Genomic DNA, 22,453 nt, shown 5'->3' on the forward strand with positions numbered 1-22,453 from the left:
ACAGTTGAAACAGGTAGACTCTTTTTCCATAGCTTTCTGGTCTCTTTCAGGAGCCTGTCCATTGTCGTGTATGTAACAGAAGTTACATATATATGTATTAAATCACAGTGGAGAGGCCTAAAATCCCACCAAAAAGATGACTGATTTTTACAGATAAAAACCATTCCTTAACTTCAAACAACATTACAGCAAGAGTTTAAGTGAAATCAAGACAAATTTCCAGTGATTGCAGATACTCAATCTAGCTTAATAATTCTTACACAACTACCTGTTAGTCTATTAGTCTCTGCTTTTCTGTAACATTTTAGCTCACAAATTTTGCTAAATCTTCACAAAACTTGGCAGCAGATGACAACTTTGAAATATAACTACATTTCCAGGTCAACTATTAGTTATTCTCTGACGTAGGTTCATGCATGGTTCCAGAACAGCTAAATAAATCCTTTGCTATTAGAGAGGAAATGCAAGTGTCAAGGACATAAAATTCTTAAGAAGTGGGACCATTGCCTCTTTAGCTCAGAAAACAACTTAATTGCTTCCAGAACCAGGTGCTTTGCGCTACATAACATAATTATTGATATTTATGTTCAATTTATAAAGCAAAAAATCTTAGGTACTCTAACAAAAACAGATATTCAATTTCTAAGAAATAGGCTTTCTTCTCCATTATTTCAGCTTAGGTAGTTGAAATGAAAAGAGAATTCTAGATACAGAAGTCCATCTAGACCTTCATGGATTGCTTATACAACTAAAAAAGCATGTTCCTGTGTAGGAAGATGAAAGTGCTTTATAATCCATCAGATAAATGCTTCTCTGCATGGCACTCATTTATTTTCTCCATTATTAAGCAAAGAATGTTGATGTGTCTATTTTAATTCTTCATATAATTTAGTAAATGTACACAACTGCCCTAAAAGCTTGTAATGGAAGGCTAAAAGCTTAAAGTGCAACATTAAAACAGTTCCATACATATATAACATACACATGCGTAATAACAAGCTATCTGGAGAAGAGGAGGCTCACTGGAGACCTCATTGCACTCTACAACTTCCTGAAAGGAGGTCGTGGTGAAGAGGGATTTGGCCTCTTCTCCCAGGTAACAAACAGAACCCGGGGAAATGGCTGCAAGTTGTACCAGAAGAGGTTTAAGTTAGACATGAGGAAAAACTTTGTCACTCAGACAGTGATCAGGCACTGGAATGGCTGCCCAGGGAGGTGGTGGAGTCTCTGTCCCTCACCGTGTTCAAGAGGCGTCTGGATGAGGAGCTACAAGATATGGTTTAGTGGTAGCAATGGTGATGGGAGGATGGTTGGAGTAGATGATCTTATAGGTCCTTTCCAACCTTGTGATTCTACGATTCTGTGAAGCTAGTCTGAACTATCATCACCACAAAAATCAAACTGCAACAATAGTTACTGTTGCTTATTTACCAGTAAGCAGACATGGTTATAGTACATTAAATAATAAGTGGCATAACTGCTTGTAGACATGCACAGTAAAAAAAAAAAAACTCTTACACACCTTTGTCCATACTCAATAATTTCTTCTTCAGTATGGTTTATTAACAGAAATGGTGCTGCACCATCATGGTAATCAGAAAAGGTAATCACTGTAGAATGTTCAGTCAAGTTGACATCCACTGTAATCCCTCCAAGCTATCAGATGTAAAAAATTACATAGTAAATAACAGCAGAATTCTCTTCTAAAAGCAAATATAATTTAAATATTTCTAAAAACTTGTATAAGATGAAACCATCACACGATAAAACAAACAGTATGTTTTAACATGCCTATTATATATTTTCCTAACCATAGCATTATTAGAAAACAAGCAATGCATTCAGTAACTAAAACTATGGAGAATTTCTTTAATCCCAAAATATAGGCTACTGGTAGCACAATCTTCCTTGAACCACTCATATGAAATAATATCCCACAAATATTCTAGTAATAAATATCAAATATTTTAAATTGGTGCTAGATAAGGCTAAATGTAAATTTAGTCACATCAAAGTTACTTTTCAAAGTAGCAGTTTCATTTTACAACTAATGTAAACACTTCTCAGTCTTTGTTAGGGAATGTTGACAAAACCTTTTAGCTTCGGTAGTTCATTTCTCAGAGGAAAACTTATAATGAAACATCTACGTCTATCTTCGTGTTACATACACACACAAATATACATACAATTTTTCCCTAGCTAAACTTTGTAATACTTCATAGAGTAGAAAACATTGCAGAATGGAAGTGGGACATGCCTTTATGTAGTTTTCAAAGGTAACCATTTACCTTGTTGTCTAAATGCAGTAAAAGACAGTTTTCTTGCTTATCAAAATTTATCTTCTTTGGTGGGAGATTTGAATTTTCAACTCTAACAAGCAGTTTGTTGGCATCATTTTCAGGCCAAAAGGGAATACACTAAACAAACAAACAGAAAACCCAAATATTTTGAAGTAAATGAGAAGACAAACTAGGTATTAGAAGACATTCCACTTCAGCCCAATGTTCTTTCCTAAAATTTCACCCAAAATTGTAGTTGAATTTGATCAGAAACTGTTACAACACCTGAAATTAATTACTTACCTGAACACAATGAGCTGATTCATAAATAAAATGGATAAAATAAAATTCAGACACAAAATGGATAACATTTTTGAAATCCCAAGTATAAGGCAGAGCAGAGCTAAAACACTAGTGGCCTTGCTTGTTATAAAAATAAAATAAAAAAAAAATGCACAATCACATTTTTTTCATTAAAAGATTTTTTGTTAAATAAGTATAAATTAATTACAAGGCAATTTCATAATGACAATCAATGACAAAATATATTCATGTAAATATATTGCTACATATCTTGAGTAAGCAGAGTATTGGCTCACTTTGTAAACTTTTGTAATATATAATACACATAAACACTCACATATAAAGATGTGTATATAAAACAGAAATAAAATATAAGCCTAAGGCAATCAAACCAAAGTGTACATTCTGCTTTTTTCATCCACAATTCAAATAATTCCCTCTGGATTTAAAAATCAATAATGAACAATATTTTAAGTTTACATTCTAGGTAGATAAAACAGGGAGAAATGAAAGAAAAAAAGCTTTAATACTAACTAATGAAAAGTCTGCAGCTGATTAAAAGATTCCTGCAAAAAGAAAAATTTATGAATTATTCATAATCTCAAACATGTTGGAAAGCACTCACAGTATTCATATAAAGTTTATGGTGCCTGTGGTGCCCAGAATGAAATGACCAGAATAAGTCAGTGTCAAGATGCACCATCTTTCCTATCTGCCAAACCATTCACCTGTAGCATTCAAAACTGCAAATTCATCTCTTTCCAATGCAGATTGAGATACCAGATGTTTTTGTTCAATTATATTTGAATCCTAGAGTTGAATCATCAGTGGTGAAAGACTAGTTCACCAACTTACCATGCCACTAAGTTCCCTTTCCCATTGTTTCTCACACCACAGGAAGCAGGAAAACAAAGGAAAAAAATATAGTTAAACAGCAAGATTGAAGGTATTATCTACTCCAACACCAAAGGAAACATAAATTTTGTAATATACGCATAAAGTATAGCAAGTAAGTCTGAACATAGGAAATCTCAGAGGAAATTCAAAGAGAATCAGTCAACAATAAATGAAAGTTTTAAAGAAAAACTAAAACAAATAAAAAGGCTTAGTTAAGAAATAAGTCACAAAAGTAACCACAGAGAATTGAAATGCATTACCTTCCTGCAAAAGTCTTCAGTGGGTTAGGCACAAAGTGGTACTATTTCCAAATGTTTTGCTACACGATTCGTTAGATTGGGTATTAAGAAAATATTCTTCACCAACAGATGGTAGGATACTGGAACAGGTTTCCCAGGGCAGTGGTCAGAGCACCAAGCCACTGCAGATCAGAATGTGCTCAGATAACACCCTCAGACACATGATTTGATTTTTAAGTAGTACTGTGGGGAGCTGTAATTTGGCCTTGATTGCTGTGTGTCCCTTCCACCTGGGAATATTCTATTCTAAGTGCTTCATCAGACATCATACTTGTACCTCTGTACTTTGAACACTAATTTGACTTTCTATTCTAGCATAACTGTGTCAATGGACAAGGGAAGCACCACTGACGTCATCTATCCGGACATTAGACATGGTTCCTCATAACATCTTTCTCTCCAAAGTGGAAGGATATGGATTTGATAGGCAGACTGTTTGATGGACAAGGAATTAATTATGAGATTGTACCCAGAGTAGTGTTCAATGGCTCAATATCTGGATGGAAATCAGTGATGAGTGGTGTCCCTCATGGATCAGTACTTGGATCAGCACTCTGGAATCAACAGTAGGATCAAATACACCCTCAGCAAGTTTGCACGTGACACAAAACTGTATGGTGTGATTGACAGAACTGATGGACAGGATGCCATTCAGAGAGACCTAGACAGGCTCAAGCAGTTGACACAGATGAACCTCATGACGTTCAACAACTCCAAGTGCAAGGCCTTGCAAGTGGGTTGTGGCAACCCTCACTATCAGTACAAGCTGGAGGATGTAAGGATTGAACACAGGTCTCTTGAAAAGGATTTCAGGGTTCTAATGGATGCTAAGCTGAACATAAACCTGCAATGTACCCTTGCAGCCCAGAAAGCCAACCATATTCAAGAAAGAGTGCTCAGCAGGTTGAGGAAGGTGATCCCAACCCTCTTCTCTCTCTTGAGACATCTCCTGGAGTACTGCATCCAGATGTGGGGTACAGGAGAGATAGGAACCTGTTGGAGCATGTCCAGAGGAGGGTCTCTAAAAGAATCCCAGATACAGAACGCCTTCTCTAAGACAACACACTGAAGGAGCTGAGGCTGTTCAACCTGAAGAAGAGAAGTCTCCAGAGAGACCTCATAGCAGCCTTTCAGAATCTAAATGAGTGATATAAGAAAGGGACAGGCTTTTTTGAACGGTCTGTTGTGAAAGGACAAGAGGAAATGGTTTCAAACTCAAAGAGAGAGATTTAGATTGGATGCAAGAAAGAAGTGCTTTACAGTAAGGGCTGTCACAGATTGCCCAGAGATGTAGATGTCGCGTACTAGGAGACATTCAAGGTCAGACTTAAAGAACTCTGAGCAACCAAATCAATCTTTTAGATGTCCCTGTTCACTGCAGAGGATTTAGATTTGATGACTTAAGGGTTCCTTCCCACTCAAATTATTCTACGATTCCACACTTAGCAGCAATCTCAAGCAGTCTCAAGCAGCAATCTCAAGATACGGTCAACATTTTCTTTCTCTAAGGATGCATGCTGGGCAGCTCTCTTGGAATAAATATAATTTAAAGAACTGTTTGCCCTTGTTAAGCCATTTCATGCCACTCAAAATGTACCAACTCCTTCCTATTGCAAGACTTGAAGAGCAATTAATTTCTCTTAAAAATAGAAATTGAAGTTTAACAGATCAACTCCTTTCCTGACAGGACACATGCCCAAGACTAGAGGGGCTATACTCAAGCACTGCTTTTTCCCTGAGAAGACAGCCTATCATTAAGAAAGTTCGGATAAACTGAGAAGCAGAAGGAAGAACTCTGCTTAACTTAAGTGGACAAAAGTGAATGAAGAAAAAAGGGGAGCACTGGGAGGAAGTGAACTAAGCTGAGATATGAGCTTAACACATTAGTAAGCTTGTCTCTATTCTAGATATTCTCTCTTCAAGACCTATTGGAGAAGGAAATTGAGAGATCATTCTTCCTAAAAAGCAGCATGCTTTCAGCATTTACATTATTCCATATTAAACCCAACATTACCCCCAAATACTTTCCTTCTGCTATGTGTTCTGAAGAAAGTTCACAATGTGAAAATTGAGATGTACTGAACTCAAAACATACACACAGAATTCAAGGCACATACAGAAAAAAATTGTATCAGACACACGAGATATTGCAGTGCCAGAAGTAAAGCTGCATGCCTAGTCTACCACAGAGCAGACTTTGTCAGCACAAAAGCTGCCATTTCTGCACCACTTGTCCTAGATGCAAGCACCAGGTCAGTCAAACCACTGAAATAAATGGAACAGAAGTTTCAGTGCCATATGGAGAAACATAATAGAGTAACAGCCCTCATACTACTATTTATGATGCAAGTAAAAGAGAAAATATTCCACTTATTGTAAACATGGTTTACATTTACATTTCCAAAAGTTACACTGAGAAAAGATAACACAACACAGGAAACTTACTAAAAAAGCAGTGTATTCAGACATAGTCACAGAATACTGTGCATATCTTTTAAATGTTTTAACTGATTAACACCTGAAAGAGTTTCCTTCGTAAGCTTACCTGTTGCAAAACAATTGGTATCCACTTTTCCTTGCCTTCTTCAGCTACTTCCAAAGTGTATTTGCTTCTATTTGAGATCATAAAAAATGGAGTGAAAGTTACAATTCTAGTAATATTGAAACTGCTGTTGTTTATAGTGACACCGACCTATGAATAGAAAAAAAATAGTTAGATGCAGTTCTGCTCTGACTTCATTTACATTTCCTGAAAGTATTGAGTTCAAAAGATAAACTTCACTTACTTGATAATCTTTTTTATGACTCTTGCATTTCACTGAACCATGACTTCCAACAGTGTCCAGTGAAAACTGATCAGACAGCTCACTGTCCGTTACCATAAGTTGAACCTGTAAAGCAGCAGCTTGTATCAATTTTCACTTTACAGACACTGACCTCTGGAGTCACATACAGAGTACACATGTATACATACAACTTAAGCACATACTGAAAACACCAATATTTTTATGCATAAGACACAATTGCCAGTATTCATTCATTCCTCAATTAGTAGTAAGCACCATTAACAGTCTCTTAGCAAAGTCAAATTGTAAATTACAATTAAACCACAATTCACTAACATCTCGGACAGAATCTAATAACCACAAATGCAAGTATTCAACTTCCAAGTACCACAGTTTCACATTCTTAAACAACTTATAAGCATTACTTAGAACAAGGACTTTATTGGTGTAGCTTAAATGAAATAAAGGATTGTTTCTTTTTCAGAGAACACTTCTCAGTGGTTTTCCTTCCTGATAAAAGATGAGCATCTCTTTCTTAGAATATCTTTGATAAATTTCCTCAAGTATATCTGACAATATACTTTAAGGTTGTCTTTAGGCAGAAGTGCATTAAGTTTCATGATTTTTACAGAACATGAAAGCGTAGATAGCTTTCAAAGTAAAAAAGATAGAGGGGGTCAGATTTTACTAACTGTAATACCTTGTTATTTTGGAGGAAGTTTTTGGGCTGGAAAGAAAACAGCAGCGGCTTTTTGCAATCTGGAGGATGCTTGCGGTGAATGCCATCAGCTTTGTACTGCAACATTCGACCAGTTTTATTTACCATCCAGTATGGGCTGTGAATTGCTATAACCATTTGCCCAGTTGTGTACGTCACATGGACAGCAATGTCCAGCTCAGTCTTATCCAACTCTGTGATGCAGTAAAATGTTGTGAAGCTGATATCTGGTAAGTTACTCTTTATATGGTACTCGCTTTTCCAGTTTTGATCAAGATAATTAAGCAGCTCTAACTCTAGTTTTGTTTGATCCAAGACTGCATTATGAATCTGGGCTGAACATCCATCTTGCAGAGTGTCATATTTGTTCCCATTTCCCTTAAAAAAAAAGAAGTCACAGTTAAAACCCATATCAATATTGATATATTTCTAATATATTTCTATATATTTCTATTTTTAAAAATCAGCATGAAAGTTATTTGAGAAAAACAATAAAATGTTTGTTACACTATTTAACTGTGTTACATTCTTTAAAGTCTATCTTAATACCACACTTTATAAAAAAAAAAAATAACAACAACATATTGTCATTAGTGTTTAAGACAACAAATCTGTCATCAGGTTTAAATCAACATAATGACAGACTTCCTCAACTCAGAATTTATTTCACAAGATTCATAAGAGAGATACAGAAAATAAACTGTTACTTTCAAGCATGTGGCAGAAATCATAGTCCCTAGCTCCAGTAATCGTGTATTTATGATAAAATGCTATGATAATATTATTCTACTATTCTACTTCAAATAATAGTCACTAAGATCATCTGAGAAAAAAAGCATTTCAGTGTATTCTATAACTGTATCATGAAGTAGTAGGAGATAATCTAGACATATGCACAGACTAGGACATTTCGTACTAAGGAACTAGTGATGATATTGTAGATTGTCTTAGGAGTTTTAAATGAGAGCTGGTGCTCAGCTTTCAAAGGCCCACTAACAGTCAAAGGGCACTTAATTTCACCTGGAATAAATATTCAGTTATGCTGTAATTCAAGGAAAAACTTAGCAAAAAGGCAGCAGTGGGGTAATTCCTTAGCATAGTACTGCTAGAAGTTAATGACAGTCTGTGAAAGCACATAAAACATTATGTAGGATGACCTAATTATAATGCTTGAGGCAGTCATAATCTCTAGGAAAAACTAGTGTTTAGTTAGGACCAAGATACTCATGGAAAAGACAAAGCAGCTCTCTTACAGGAGTAAGTTTACACAGCATAAATTTCTTTGCCTTTGTATCTGAAGTATGAGTTAGTACTGGCTATTAAAAACACCATTTTCCCCCATTCTGATGTCACTTCATTTCTGTAGATACAGATTCCCTGCAATATCTTTAAAGCCTGCTTCATAAGAACAGTAAAAGAAGCAGTTTATTTAAATACAGATTTCAATTAAATACGGATTTCAATTAGCTAATCAGCTTTCATAACAAAAACAGGCAACGTCACAAAAACTGGAACACTGAAGAATTACCTCTACAGAGTAAGTTATGTGATAAGGAAGAAGATTGTGGAGAAGCACAGAAGGCCATAAATGTACGACATATGGAAAATCCCACTCATCATCTGAACATAATGAAGATGTCAATGTGTCTTTTACAGCAACAATATTGATGATAAATGATTGATTAGTCGACCTCACAGACTGGCATTTCCTTTGTAATAAGCTGTCAACATTTTTCATAATTTCGTCAAAAGTAATTCCTTCACACATATCATATTCTCCATCCACTCCATTTTCATTTGCTATGGGTAGCAAACTCAGTTTTGATCTGTAAATGAAAGCATTTTTAAACACTCAGCATGAGTTTGAATATTTTAATGACAAAAAAGTAGGATGTATTAACACTCTAGTATTTGGATTTTTGAAAATTTCTGGCAGTAACTTATTGCCTGCCTTTGTCTCATTTGAGTATGGAAGCTAAAGGTAGATTAGGTCACACAGGTTCCTGGAGCATCATGCCAGTTGCAGTTTTCTGCCTCACATTGCCACACAATTTATTAAAAAAAAAAAAAAAAAGAGGCTGATGGAGGTTGTTAAGGAGGTGCTACTGAATTCATTTACAAGAGCTGCTATATTCCTTTTCCAAGGAAAAGATCAGACTAAGCAATCCAACTCTTACGGATCTGCAGGAAGTGCCTTTCTTTCTAGTCACACTAGGCACTAGATTTATGGATTTTTTGTAGTCTTGGTTTTTTTAAGGCAACTGCTTTGACCCAGTCAAGATGCTTCTTGACTAAGATTTGTCAGTTAATGTTGCATGCCTGTACAAAGAAACTCACCAATGTATCTGTGCAAGGAATCAGAAAGTTGCAAAACCTTTTTAGTAAATAATCTTATTAAATAGCCTTATTTAATAAGATACAGATAGAGACATTCATGAAAATAAGAGCACTTTCAGTGCACTATAACTTACTCAACTAAAAATGAAATTGAAACAGAAGGACTGCTGTCAATGCCTTGTGACTAACATGGAAGCATTCTATAACTTTTATGACTGCTTTGCAAACTTCAGCACATAGAAAGTTATATATACTAATACTTGCCAGTATGTGCTTATCATCATCAAAAAGAAAAAAAAAAAAAAAGATGGATGTTTAGGTGAGAACAGAAGGAAGAAGCCTTAAAAGCTGTCAAAACAAACATCTGTCTACAAGTTAGTAAAAGATTAGATAAACAGTACACACACACACACTGCAATTTCAATTGGGTGTTAGTTTGCAGGTGTTAATAGCATAGATATACTGTAAGACAAGTCTTTCAAAAATTGACAAACCCTATTCTACATCAGTGATGTAGTTTAAGTGTATTACATTCAATGTTACATTTCAGTATCCCTCTCTCTAAAAAAAAATAGGAAAAAAAAGAGAAAAAAGAAAAAGCAGCTGTAACTTTAACTAGACATCATTCCGTCAAAAAAAGGTCTTTTGTGTGAATATTTGGTAGCAAATGGGAAATGGACTTATTTTTTAACGCAGTTACTTGCATACAACAATCAGCAACATATTAGCATATTATTGGATAGCAGAATAATCTAATAAACTACCTGTATGAGGACAATGGTATGTTGAATTCATTCTCTGGCGATGCAGTCCCTAGACATCTTCCTTCATCAAAAATTGTGAAAGGGATTGAAAAATGATTCCTTATCTAAACAAAATAAAAATCCAGCAATATACTTAAGGAAATACTTGTTAGACAAACTGTTGAGTCAAACAGAGCACAGTACTTTCTCACTATTTATCTTACCCATTTCCCATTCAAAGTCAAGCATTTCAAAAGGATTCTCTAATAACAGAAAATCTGATTGAACAATGTTTTGCAATCCGAACTCCAGCTCCCTCACATCCAACGTTTGAGTAGCTTTGAAAAAGCTTTTTATTTTTGAAAATCTCTTGTAATCTATTTTATAATGCAAAGCATTATACTAGCAAAGTTACATGAATTGTTGAGATCAGTTTGTAAACTGCTTTTTGAAATGATTTTTTAAAGACTATAAGGTCATCTACATTCATTAAAAAAAATAAAAATTTAAAATGTAAATGAAACTACAATGCAGAGAAGGATCCTGGTTATATACCTGGATAGGAGAACGAATAGTTATCATCTTGCTTCCTTCAACAGTATCAATTTGGCAGACAATGGACCTTTCAACACCTGACTCCTCATGTCTCACTCTGTAAATACACCGACCCACTTTGGTCAGCGGAATCTTCTCGACAGTAGAATGATTATGTGGACCTAGAATTTGCAAAGCCAGAAACAAAACATTCAAAAGGAGAATTAACATACATTTAAAAAAGAGAAAGAAGTGTTCAAGAGTATTTTCTAAAGCATTCAATCTGTAAAAAATAAATAAAAAAAAAAAAAAAAAAAAAATTAAAGCAGATTGGAAAGTACAACTGTCCCTTCTGATCTAACTGGCAATCTTGTGGTGGGACCAAACAGGAAAGATTCCTTTTTTCTCCACACAGGAAAAGGAGTAAATCAACATGTAACTTAAATACACTGCAGGTTTGCCTCTGCTAGTAGTAAGAGTGCCTACAAGTAAATGTTTACAAAATATTATGGCTTATTAACAAGGTATTGCACATATATATTGGAAAAAATAATTCAACTATAAACAAATAATCTGTCACAACTGGTTTGAGAGATCAGTCTTGAAAAACTGTCAATTGGTATAAGAAACCAACATATATGGCTAACTCAAACCATCAAAAACAGTTAATTTTAGCTACAACTATATTTAAAATATTTAAAACAGTTTTTCTTGACTTTTCCCTTAAGGAAACATGCATATATACAACCCTCAGTACCGTTAGAAAGTAAAATGTTGTATAGACAGCTTCATTATGTATTAACATATGAATATAAACAAAAAAAGTAATTGCAATAAAATTATGAAATAATGATTAGTAATATAATAAATTATTATAATGGCAAGCTTATGCTACAGAAATTAACAAGATATGCACGACTTTTAGCTAAGAAGGCCATATAAGAATTTCAAACACTAGAATGCATCTACAATCCAAAGAAACAATGCTTTCATGTCAATAAACACTGGATGACCACGTGACAAATACAAGGTGCATCACAAAGTATTTACAAAAAATGATGGTTTATGAATTTTGGAACTTACAGATCTGAATATAAAACCTTTTGCTACTCAGGGTTGTCATTGCTGTGAACTGTTCACTCTCACTTTTAGTTCTGACATATTCCATATTTAAAGTATCTCCATCTTTTAAATCAAATATTTTTGCTCCAAATTCAACATTGAGGACACTGAAAGAATCACTAGGCAAGACAGTGATGGCAAGTCCCAAAGAATTTATTAGTACAAATGGCGCTCGGTCTTTTTTGAAGATATCTGAAGTTTGACTAGCTGCTTCAGCAAATGCCTGGAAAGTAAAGATATAAATCATAAATATATGGAGTAAGGCTTCAACAAGTGAATCTGTGCAAACATTCACTTAACAGAAATCTGACGCTGTACAGTAAAGTTATCTTTCTTACCGTTCCCAAGTTACTCAACATTTGCAGTCCACATTTGGATAATGTAATATTCAGCTGGTCTTTTGAGGAAACGCTTATTACTGTTTTATATTCTGGAACTTTATAGTTTTCTTCTTCTGCATCTGATTCAACTAATGCTTTTTTAGCTTTCTTCTTCATCTGAAAGAAGATATATTTTTTTAAGAATTCTTATCTGATCATTTTTTCTACAGAGGAAGTTTCATCTCATGACTTTTTATTTCCTCTCTTCTTCCCACTTCTACGCTCTGTACTGATATTCCTATTTCATTCATATTTCTACTTTCAAGTTAAAACGAGAAAAGAGAAGGAATAAAGAAGAAAAGAAGGCAATAGGAAAAGAACAGATCTCAGATGTGAATGAAATTCCAGTAACAGTACTGAATAGATCATTTTTCATCCCTTTTCCTTAGTAATATACTTATCTACTTTGAGACCAGAATTGACGTAGTCTCATTGCTAACAGGAGAAGAGTTATGATTGCTTGTTTGTTGCTTAGTTTATTTTCCCCCAAAAATAATTTAAAAGGAAAGATTTTCCCAGAGTTAAGCTTTGGAAAACATACCTTGATTTCAAGAACCCATGGTTTAAATAAGTCAGTCTTCTCTATTTCTAGTGGCTCAAGTAAAGGTTCCCAAACTCCAAACATCTCATTAAAATAGTGCACCTATGGGAAATGCAAATGTCAGTTAGGAAATTACACACTATTTAAAATACTGGAAGATCTACATATATGTTAAGGAACATAAAATTCTGATTTACAGGTATATTAATTTCTTCAGAACAACAACAACAACAACAACAAAAAAGTCAGGTTAGACTTTTAGTTAGCTCCCTTCATAAAATGAAGAAAATACATAATGAAATAAATGATGCATCTAAGTCTCTACTATAAGTTCTCTTTGCAAGAAGGTTTTATATGCTCTATCACTTAAAATATAATTTTAGTTTAAATTCTAGGTACTGAAAGCCTAAAGCTCTGTAAAATATGGAAGAATCTACCTACAAGAGCTACTTAATTTTACATTTACATTTTTACAAACAGCCAGTTTGGAAGACTCACATAGGATACTGATACCACGTAACATTTGAAAGTAGGACACATTAATATACTCTGTAGCAATCTTAATTTAACATTGTTCATGAGTTTTAGCCTGTGGCTCTTCAAAACTTAATATTGTCACAATAGGCATTTGGGAAACTATATAGAGTATAAATGTGAGACTGTATGGCATCAGTCAGGCACTGCCATTAATACAATAAATCTAATGTATTAGATTTTCTGCTTTCAATACTTCAGCATCTTATTCCTCTCCTGATCCTACACTGGGTGTCTTCGAGAGTTCAATCATCAAATATACAGATCATTTTTCTTTTATTTTCTAAATAATATAATGAGGTAATATATTAAGAAAATTTTTTCCTTATCTAGAATTTCTCACCTCTAGCTCAAGCTGAGAATGTAGGTTGATGAGGGTACTCCAGTTTTTGACTTCTCCTAGAAACGAGGACTTGGCTAAGAGCATTGGTACAGTTCTGTGCCCAACCCCAGCTTCAAGTGTAAGAACAACAGATTCTATACTCATTTTCAGTAACTGCCCTGTGGGAACCAGTTCAGTGATTGGATTTGTGTCTTCACTTTCATTTGACTCTTCAAGAAACCACAATTTTAGATCTTTTAAGTCTTTCATATTCCACAAGCCCGGAGGAATTTCACTAATCTCTTCTTCTGTTGTTTCTGCAGTTCGATAAAGGGCGGAGGTAATCGTTATTACCGTATTTATGATTATTGGTGAAACCTACAAATAAGAAGTTGGAATGATTGGAAATCAGAAGCTAGCACAGGAAGAAAAGTCAGCAACTTTCAGACAAAACAATCAATCAATTACCTTAACAAAATAGTTATGTTTTCTACAGATCTCTTTCCTCAAATTTCAAAACACATTTCTTTCCACAAGCTATATTTTGATCTGTTCATATTTTCAACCCCACCTTTTTGCCAGAAAAGATCTTTCAAAACTACATTATCCAGTGCCATATGTGAATGCTTCAGATGCAAAGTCAGCACATCACACATTCTTGCAAAACTTGGACACTACAACTTACTGGTTGTTCATCAATTTTATTTGTTTTTACATGCTAAAGCAGCAAAATGATCTGATGAAAAACAGAAACAATTTATCACTTCACTCATTCCTGATTTTTAGTTTTTACGTTTTTAAAGAGACATATCTCATATGTAACTTTGAAGCTATCTAAGCAGGAAGGACTAGAATTAAAAATAAAATAAAATTCTACTTACTTTTACTGTCAGGGATTTAATCATTAGATCAGCTGACTGTGGATTATTACCAGTCTGTTTCATTTCAAAGAAGAAGTCGCAAGGCTGTAATACCTACAGAGTAAAAAAGAGTAAAAAAATACATGTTGAGAAAAAAAATTAAAAACCATATAATTTTAAATACCATACATCAAGAACAGTGAAAATATATTGCCTGTTCTTCAAAATTAAAAGTAATCTGAACAATATGTGAAACATGTTCCAGTGTAAAGAAAAACAAGCATCAGAAATATAACCTCAGTAAAATACCAAATATCAGTTACAGCAAAATGTGTCACACTGCAGCAATGTCTTTATTTAGGTAAAGTCTGCAGATGTCTTCAAGTACTCCATGCATATCATATTTGTAAATTTTGAGGAGAATCAGACTTGACACAAAGTAGCAACATATCAAATAAGTAAATGACTTTTTCAATCAGCTTGACTTTATAATCAGCACTTGCATATTCCCATTTATCGATATTAACAAAACTCACAGCTCTGTGTGATTAATAAATAAGCAGATGTAGTTAGATTCTGCTAATATTGTATTCACAGCAAAATTTGCTCCCAAATCAATTACTTGAGACAATAAGTGACTGAAAAATATAAATTTCCAGGAATGCTACTTTTATGATATTTCCCAACATCTCTATCCATATCTAAATCAGATGCTGCTAACACAGAAATACCCTGAATTAGTTTTGCCAATTGAGTTTGATTTAACACTTTTTGTTTGCATTATTATTTTATCTACTGTTGCTCAAATTCATCACTTTATTTTTTGTGGTACAACAAGAAATGAAAATATTATATTCTAAAGCACACGTGAGAAATGCAGGAAAAGAACCTCATTACACTGCGCTACTCTTAAAGCAGGGGTTAGTTTTCACATCTCATGTGATAAAATCTATTTATAAGAAGAAAAAAAATCTACCACATGTGTCCCCAGAGTTTAGGAATTATAAAATCTTCACGTTACTACAAATCTCCTGAACTTTGTGATCTTCATAAAACATCACGTCAAATGTTCCCTTTCTTGACTAAAGACAGTGGAATGTCATTTGAATTTCTAGTTCTCTGATAATTTTATGAATCATCTACAGTAAGCTATTCATAAAATTATCAGAGTCACAATCAGAAACTTTCCATTCTGTCTGCGACTCCTTGGTATACACTCACATAGTAATTTAATGGAAAGTTGCAGACTGAAATTCCAAACTGGCTATGTAGCATTTAAAACACAGTATTCTCGCAAACCGCTAGTCATTTGGCTTACACAGGATGTAAGAAATAAATAGCATTTTTTCTCCTCTTGGATCTTAATTTTGACCTTGTCATTGAAAGAAATCTCAAAGCTACATGTTAAGATTTTTTTTTGTCCGATCACACAAAACAGAACAAAAGCAACAATATAACCCAAACACAGAATTTTATTCATGTATACATAATATAAAACTTCAGAAATAACTTATATTCTAGTAGCATAAGTTACATAGTCCCTTTAAATACAAACTGGATGTTTTTAAAACTTACCGTAGTTACATTCCCTTTCCTTTTTTCTGGAAGAAATGGGCACGCTTTCACTTGTATCTCTTTAACAGCAGCTGTCATGCTGTACCTTTCAGGGCTATTTTTAATGAAGACCTCACACTGTGCTGTAACTACCAAAGCAGGAGCATCACTTCTTGTTAAATCAGCCACAAACACAATTTCTGGATTTTTAACAATAATGTTCATTTCCATCATAGAAACAGGCTGCAGAGGTGCTTCAAAAACAGAAATTCAATTAGGTCAATTGTTCAAAGCTTAAACAGTTGTTACATCCATCTCTTTTTTATTTATAACATTAGAACTGTTTTAAAGATTTACCGGCAAGATCTGCTAAGGTTGGCATCAGAAAGCATGTAGATTTCCTGCTTTTGATACGTTCCTAGATTCATTTATATAGACATAAAACCTCTAAAGCTATAACTACTTTCAGATAGAACAAAAGACTCCAGAAAGACCAAAGGCATCACCTCTGATTTTGTCTATGAAACTGGCAAATGCAACAGCTTTACTAAATACCCATATCCGCCAGCTACTATATGAACTTACAAAAATGCTAGACATTTTCTACTCTGCGCAGAAGCAAGATACACATTCTTATATTGCACAGTAATGCAGGGTTAAGTAAAACTCAGTATATGATTTGTGATGCCAGCATACTTTCAGGCAAGACTTCTTGATTTGTTTAGATTTTGATCATCTACTAAGTAATCACAGCAGTCCTAGCTGAGGTGGACTCAGATATTTATGGTACAGGAAAATAAAATCAACGATGACTAACTTTGTAGATTTGATGTAAATTTTCTGAGACACAGAAGCATAAAAATCCCATTACCAGCTCTGGTTCTCTAATGATTATTTCTGATGTCAGATATACTCTTTATAGTGTTGGACTCTAAATTGTTTACTCAAGCTAAAAATTTTTCCTCTGATGTATAGAGAAGAGCAAATCAATGGACAAATGAAATGACAATATTTCTGGGTAGCTACTGGGCAGAATTCAACCATTCATTGAGAATGCTAAGACAATCAAACAAATTTAGGGGCTATCAAATCTAACTGTCATTTTCACTTTATTGTAGCATGTAACATATTTTCAGTTGTTCCTATTTTTGGGAAGGCAGAACTTCATTTATAAGTAAAGGCTGAGAGACATGAGACAATTTCTTTATTGCAAAGAAGGAAACATCAACAGTTTAAAAAAAAGCATATACATAATGGAAATAACATGAAAAGAATATAATAATTTTAAGAGTGTCATAAATACTGAAAGTAACTGGATATTTAAATATAATTTTTTTACACTATTTCCAGCACATACCTTGCTCTTTTAAAGGTAAGGACTGCCTGAGATTCCTCTGTGCAGCAGCACTTTCTGCATTAGCTTTTAGGAATATATCTGCAACTGTAAGTAGAAATTCCATGCTTGCACAAAGATATATCTCTTGAACAATCACATCAAGAACCGTGCCATCTCTCCCCTGCTTATAGCTTATATCCATCATAACTTTCTTTTCAAATCCGTGCTTCATTTCCATCATCCTGAAAGGCCATTAAGACAGCGTTCAGCAAGACAATAAGAAAACATCCACAAATAACTGAAAGATACTCTAGGTTCTCACTCCAGCTGCAAAAGGACTGAATGTAAAAAGTAATACTGAAAACTTCATAGCGTAATCAACGCTTTAAAGAATAATCCAATCAATATCAACATAAATTCTATAAAGCTTCAAAAATGACATATGACAAAAATGACAGGGCTCCTATATACTGGCGATTAAAGAAGTTTATAACTTTAACAGACCAAAATGAAATCAAACCATCACAATTACTTGCCAACATATGCAAGTGTTACAGTTTACTTAAGTTTATCACTCTTCATCAAGTAAATCTTAGTATTATTTCCCCACTGCTTTATTAAATACGAAAGTAGAAGTTGTTTCCACCTGTACTGAGCTACTTCATATCTAAATTTCATTTATAGCACTTATATTGGTGCCTCACAAACACTGTGGGGAACAAATGGCCAAAAGGACACAGGTCTTGTTAATGTGCACAGAAACTGTAGTGCATACATAAAGGACTATCTTTATTAAAAAACTGCTTATTTAGCAGAACACTAGATACAGATCACGGATATTTGCAGCTCTCTGGAAAACTCCAGTTAAATAGTATTTCATATTGAAACACAGACCTCGGTGTAGCCTTGTGGATTGCCTGTCTTTCATCATCTAATGTACAGTTTGCTAACTTGACTGAAGCATTCATTGAGCCATCTGACAACATTTTCACAGCGGCTGACATCAACAGTAACTTAAACTCTGCAAGCTTCAAAAGGTCATCTCTCTGATCCAAATTTGTACCCTGTTTAAATGAAATGAAAGTACATTTGTATGTCTGCTTACTGGAAATGGAAGTTACATACACTGCTTTATTTATTCGATAAGAATTCTAACAATTTAAATAAACTCACTAGTAAATCGAAAGAGAGAAAAAAAATATCAATAATATATTGAGAAAGCTCCATATAAACAAAGCTTTACTTTTCTACTGGATTGCTAGAGCAAGATTACATTAAGGAAGGGGAGATGTTTAAGAGAAAGTAGAACTGTCATACATAATTTCAGATAGTTTGCCATTTTAGGTTAAAAATACAAAGTAGACGTAAAAATGTCAAATGTGAGAAATTAAGTTTGTCCTATGCAAAAACACACTGTATAGCCAGATAAGGAGAAGTCTTCAAGCTCCAGTATAACACACTACAAGCTTACAATAAATTACTAACAAACTTCTAGTCAGACATTTGCTGACAAATATTATAAATTTAAACCAAGAAGAAGCCACAGGTGTTCATATTAAGATACAAATTCTAAATGTCTCTCTCTACAAGTTGACTAATATGTTCACACATGAATGTATAAATAGAAGAAAGCCTGGATATCCCTCTTTTTTTTCCTCCCCATAAATTCTTTCTATCAAGATGAGCTTTCGTTAAGTTTTAAGATACAGAAGCTTCTATATATGATATACTACGATTTTTTTATTCTCTATCTTGACAGGTAATTAAAATAATTAATAAAATTAATTAAAATAATATTTATATTTTGTTTGTTACTACTGCTGGAAATCACTCTCTCTGCAAATAAATTAAAATACTATGTTATTAATTTAAAAGACTCTACACATATTTTTTGTTCCATGCAGTCAAAATTATACTTACCTGTTTGGAATTTGAATTATATAACACTAAAGTCAAAGAGTCGAATCTGAAATCCAGTTTTAGTGTTGTTTTTATTTTCACAGGTGAATGCAATTCCACCACAGCTGATGTCACAACAGTTACACCTTTCAGAAATCAGAAGAACACTTCAATATTTAAGAACTTATTTGCCGACAGCAAATAAGAAAAAAAATATATTCTCAAAAAAGACTAGAAGAGATTACAGCTTCCCTATTCTTCCACATTTCAATTGAATCCAATCCAATTCTTGTTGGCAAAGTCACATACGTTTGAGAAAACACTCTTTTTGTGATTTCCATGTGCAATCTTGATTATTTTAAGACAAAGATGTAAAACCTCCCTTAATGTTATACTCTGTTGTGCACATAACAATTCCACAGAATACAATTTCTGAACCCTATTTGCTTTGTTCTTGAGTGTGTGCTGAGCAATTTATGGTCAGTTATGCCTACTCAATAGGGACAACTGTAGCAATGTCATAATTAGGGTCGACACAGATCATCAGAGTGCCATGGCAGCCTGGAGGGTAAACAGCATTCTGGGATGCATTTCGCACAATATATCCACCTAGCCAAAAGAGGCAATTCTTCTGCTAAATTTAGCATTTGGTGCAGACTGTGTGTGGGTTTTGGCCCCACAATATAAGAAGGATGTTAAGTTATTCAAAGGCGTCCAGAGGAAGACAACATGACTGGAAGGCACATACTGTGAGAAGAGGCTGTGGGCACTCAGATTGTTCAAGAAAAGGAGGACAGAAAGAGAGTCTGAGAGACGACCTTACTGCACTCTACAAAGAGGAGAAGTGGAGAGGGAGTTATCGATCTCTTCCTCCTTGTCACCAATGAGCAGACACACAAGAGGCAAAAAGCTGAATCATTAGAGGAAGTTCAGAGTGAACTTCAGGGAACATTTCTTTGTTATGCACGTAGTTAAACACTGAAATAAGTTTCCTAGTGAGGTGGTAGATGCCTCATGGCTGTCAGTGTTCAAGAGGCTTTTGGACAATACACTGCATAATATGCTTTAACTTCTGGTTATCCCTGAAGTAGCCAGGCAGTCTGACTAGACAGTCTTTATAGGTCCCCTCCAACTGGACTATTTTTGTTCTGTTCTACAATCATGATAAGACATACAGTTTAAAAATACCACTGGCAACAGAATCAGGTTACACAGAAAAAAAGACTAATTGAACAAGTTTCCCAAAGTGGGATTCTACCAACACCAAATTTTATGTGCTCACTGCGTTACTGCCAGAAAAACAAGACAGTCCTTACATAAAAGTACTATATTGTACAAGACTTACTACAGTAGTCCGGTGCTCCTACTGGCTGGGTATATTTCAAAACACAGGGTTCAGTTAATAAAGGCTTTCTGTTACAAACAACTCAATCTTACCTTTTCATAAAGGTAAATCTGATAGAAAGCAAAAGTTGAAAGAAACATGAAAAAATGCTAATCAGCACTCAATTATACAAAATATTACCTGCAGAGTGCTCTGAAGTACTGCGGATATCACTGCGACTGGTTGTATCTTTCAGTTCTTGAGAAGGTGGTGATGCACCTGAGCTTTCACCTATATTTTCATTAAGTGTCCTCAGTATTGTTGTAATGTCCTCCTGACTGAGTATTAGCTTAAAAAGAAGATATTGTTATTGAACTCAAAACATCTCTGTCCATTAAACTTTTGATAACTGAAATCCAAGTTTTTAAAAGGTATAAATAAACCAAATTTAAGAACCAAGTAAAATATTTCTCAAATCCACATCATTCCTTAATGTAAATTCTAGAAATCAAAAGTTATTCATATATTATTTTGTTTCTTCCCACTATTTTTTTTCTGCAATTTAAAAATTAAATATTAGAAGGCATTTACAGTTTGACATAAAGTTGCTCAAAACAGTAAGAGTTACTATTTTTTTTTTTTTTTTTTTTTAATTTAGCAAATTGGTTTCTTCCTTCAGCTGACATGCTTTACATCTTATGATTCTTAATGTAAACGAGCACGTCCTTAACTCAGATTGAAGCTTGTTGTAGGTGTGAATTCTGAAGATGACCATGAGATTAACAGATTAATAAATTCATGTTTTTTCATCCTACAAAGATGGAAACACATAAAACAAGGCTATAAAAGCATAGTCATTTTTATCTGACAATAGCAATAGCAGAAAATCTGTCTGCAGCGTCACAGATTACAGTTCTTAGATCAGAACAGAACTTTCCTATCTCCATATGAAATAACAAAATCCAATTCCACCTATGTGTCCTTAGACCAAATAATAACCTAGGGATTATAGGCTTTTATGGACAGGACAATATCTATCTGGCATAGGCATTTCAGCAGCTGTTTTCCAAACTAACTGCTTACATTCATAGGCTTGAGTCGTCCAGATATTTCAATATCAGGAACCTCATTATACCATGCAGCAGATAAATTTCGTTCAACAGCTACTTCCAGATTGAGAGGTTGCAGCAGCTCTACTTCAGTTTGCAAAGAATTCTGGTCATAGCATGATCTGCAAAGAGAAAAGAAATTTTGTCATCTTGACACGTTATATTTACATATTCATACAAACAGTCATTTTCCTCATCTTATTTAGGAGTACTGTAAGCCAGTCTAAAAATAATTGAGTGCACTACACTTCAAATTTCTAGGTAAGGCTTTATTCCATCAATTAAACATACTTTCTTGGCAGGGAGGAGTTTTCAGGCATATGTCCAGGCATGTAGCATACTAACTCCTTGCATGCTATGATCTCCTCACAGGTCTTCACTGAAGAGCAAACTATTCTCTCTTAAAACTTTGTTTGAAAATCTCCTTCCTCTTTCTCTTCTGCTCTTTATTCCCTGTGTTAAGTCTCATTTTCTACTTATTTATTTATTATATCCATCTGGTTTAATTTCTTTCCTGCTTAGTACAGCTTTTAAAGAAACCCAGCATCATCAAAACAGCCATTTGTAAACTGGCTT

At 34.2% G+C, this 22,453-nt stretch overlaps 1 protein-coding gene across 5 annotated transcripts in view; it reads right to left on the bottom strand.

Annotated features, from left to right (window-relative positions):
• Window positions 1-22,453, bottom strand: part of VPS13A (vacuolar protein sorting 13 homolog A) — a 99,901-nt gene that overhangs the window by 35,526 nt on the left and 41,922 nt on the right. For 3 of the 5 annotated variants that reach the window (XM_052700747.1, XM_052700745.1, XM_052700749.1), the window contains exons 34-53: window positions 21,852-21,999; window positions 20,970-21,117; window positions 19,466-19,590; window positions 18,440-18,609; window positions 17,567-17,787; window positions 16,231-16,463; window positions 14,677-14,769; window positions 13,817-14,173; window positions 12,940-13,041; window positions 12,357-12,515; window positions 11,980-12,241; window positions 10,918-11,078; window positions 10,384-10,487; window positions 8,811-9,108; window positions 7,265-7,660; window positions 6,565-6,669; window positions 6,324-6,470; window positions 3,438-3,476; window positions 2,289-2,417; window positions 1,523-1,656 (exon numbers count right to left, since the gene is read on the bottom strand). In XM_052700747.1, coding sequence (XP_052556707.1) covers window positions 1,523-1,656; window positions 2,289-2,417; window positions 3,438-3,476; window positions 6,324-6,470; window positions 6,565-6,669; window positions 7,265-7,660; window positions 8,811-9,108; window positions 10,384-10,487; window positions 10,918-11,078; window positions 11,980-12,241; window positions 12,357-12,515; window positions 12,940-13,041; window positions 13,817-14,173; window positions 14,677-14,769; window positions 16,231-16,463; window positions 17,567-17,787; window positions 18,440-18,609; window positions 19,466-19,590; window positions 20,970-21,117; window positions 21,852-21,999 — 3,531 coding nt within the window. The remainder of the gene's footprint in view (window positions 1-1,522; window positions 1,657-2,288; window positions 2,418-3,437; window positions 3,477-6,323; window positions 6,471-6,564; window positions 6,670-7,264; window positions 7,661-8,810; window positions 9,109-10,383; window positions 10,488-10,917; window positions 11,079-11,979; window positions 12,242-12,356; window positions 12,516-12,939; window positions 13,042-13,816; window positions 14,174-14,676; window positions 14,770-16,230; window positions 16,464-17,566; window positions 17,788-18,439; window positions 18,610-19,465; window positions 19,591-20,969; window positions 21,118-21,851; window positions 22,000-22,453) is intronic. The other 2 variants (XM_052700748.1, XM_052700750.1) reach the window with 1 other exon arrangement.

This window comes from Tympanuchus pallidicinctus, unplaced genomic scaffold (genome assembly GCF_026119805.1).
Source record: "Tympanuchus pallidicinctus isolate F22 unplaced genomic scaffold, pur_lepc_1.0 scaffold4, whole genome shotgun sequence".
Classification (NCBI taxonomy): Eukaryota; Metazoa; Chordata; class Aves; order Galliformes; family Phasianidae; genus Tympanuchus; species Tympanuchus pallidicinctus.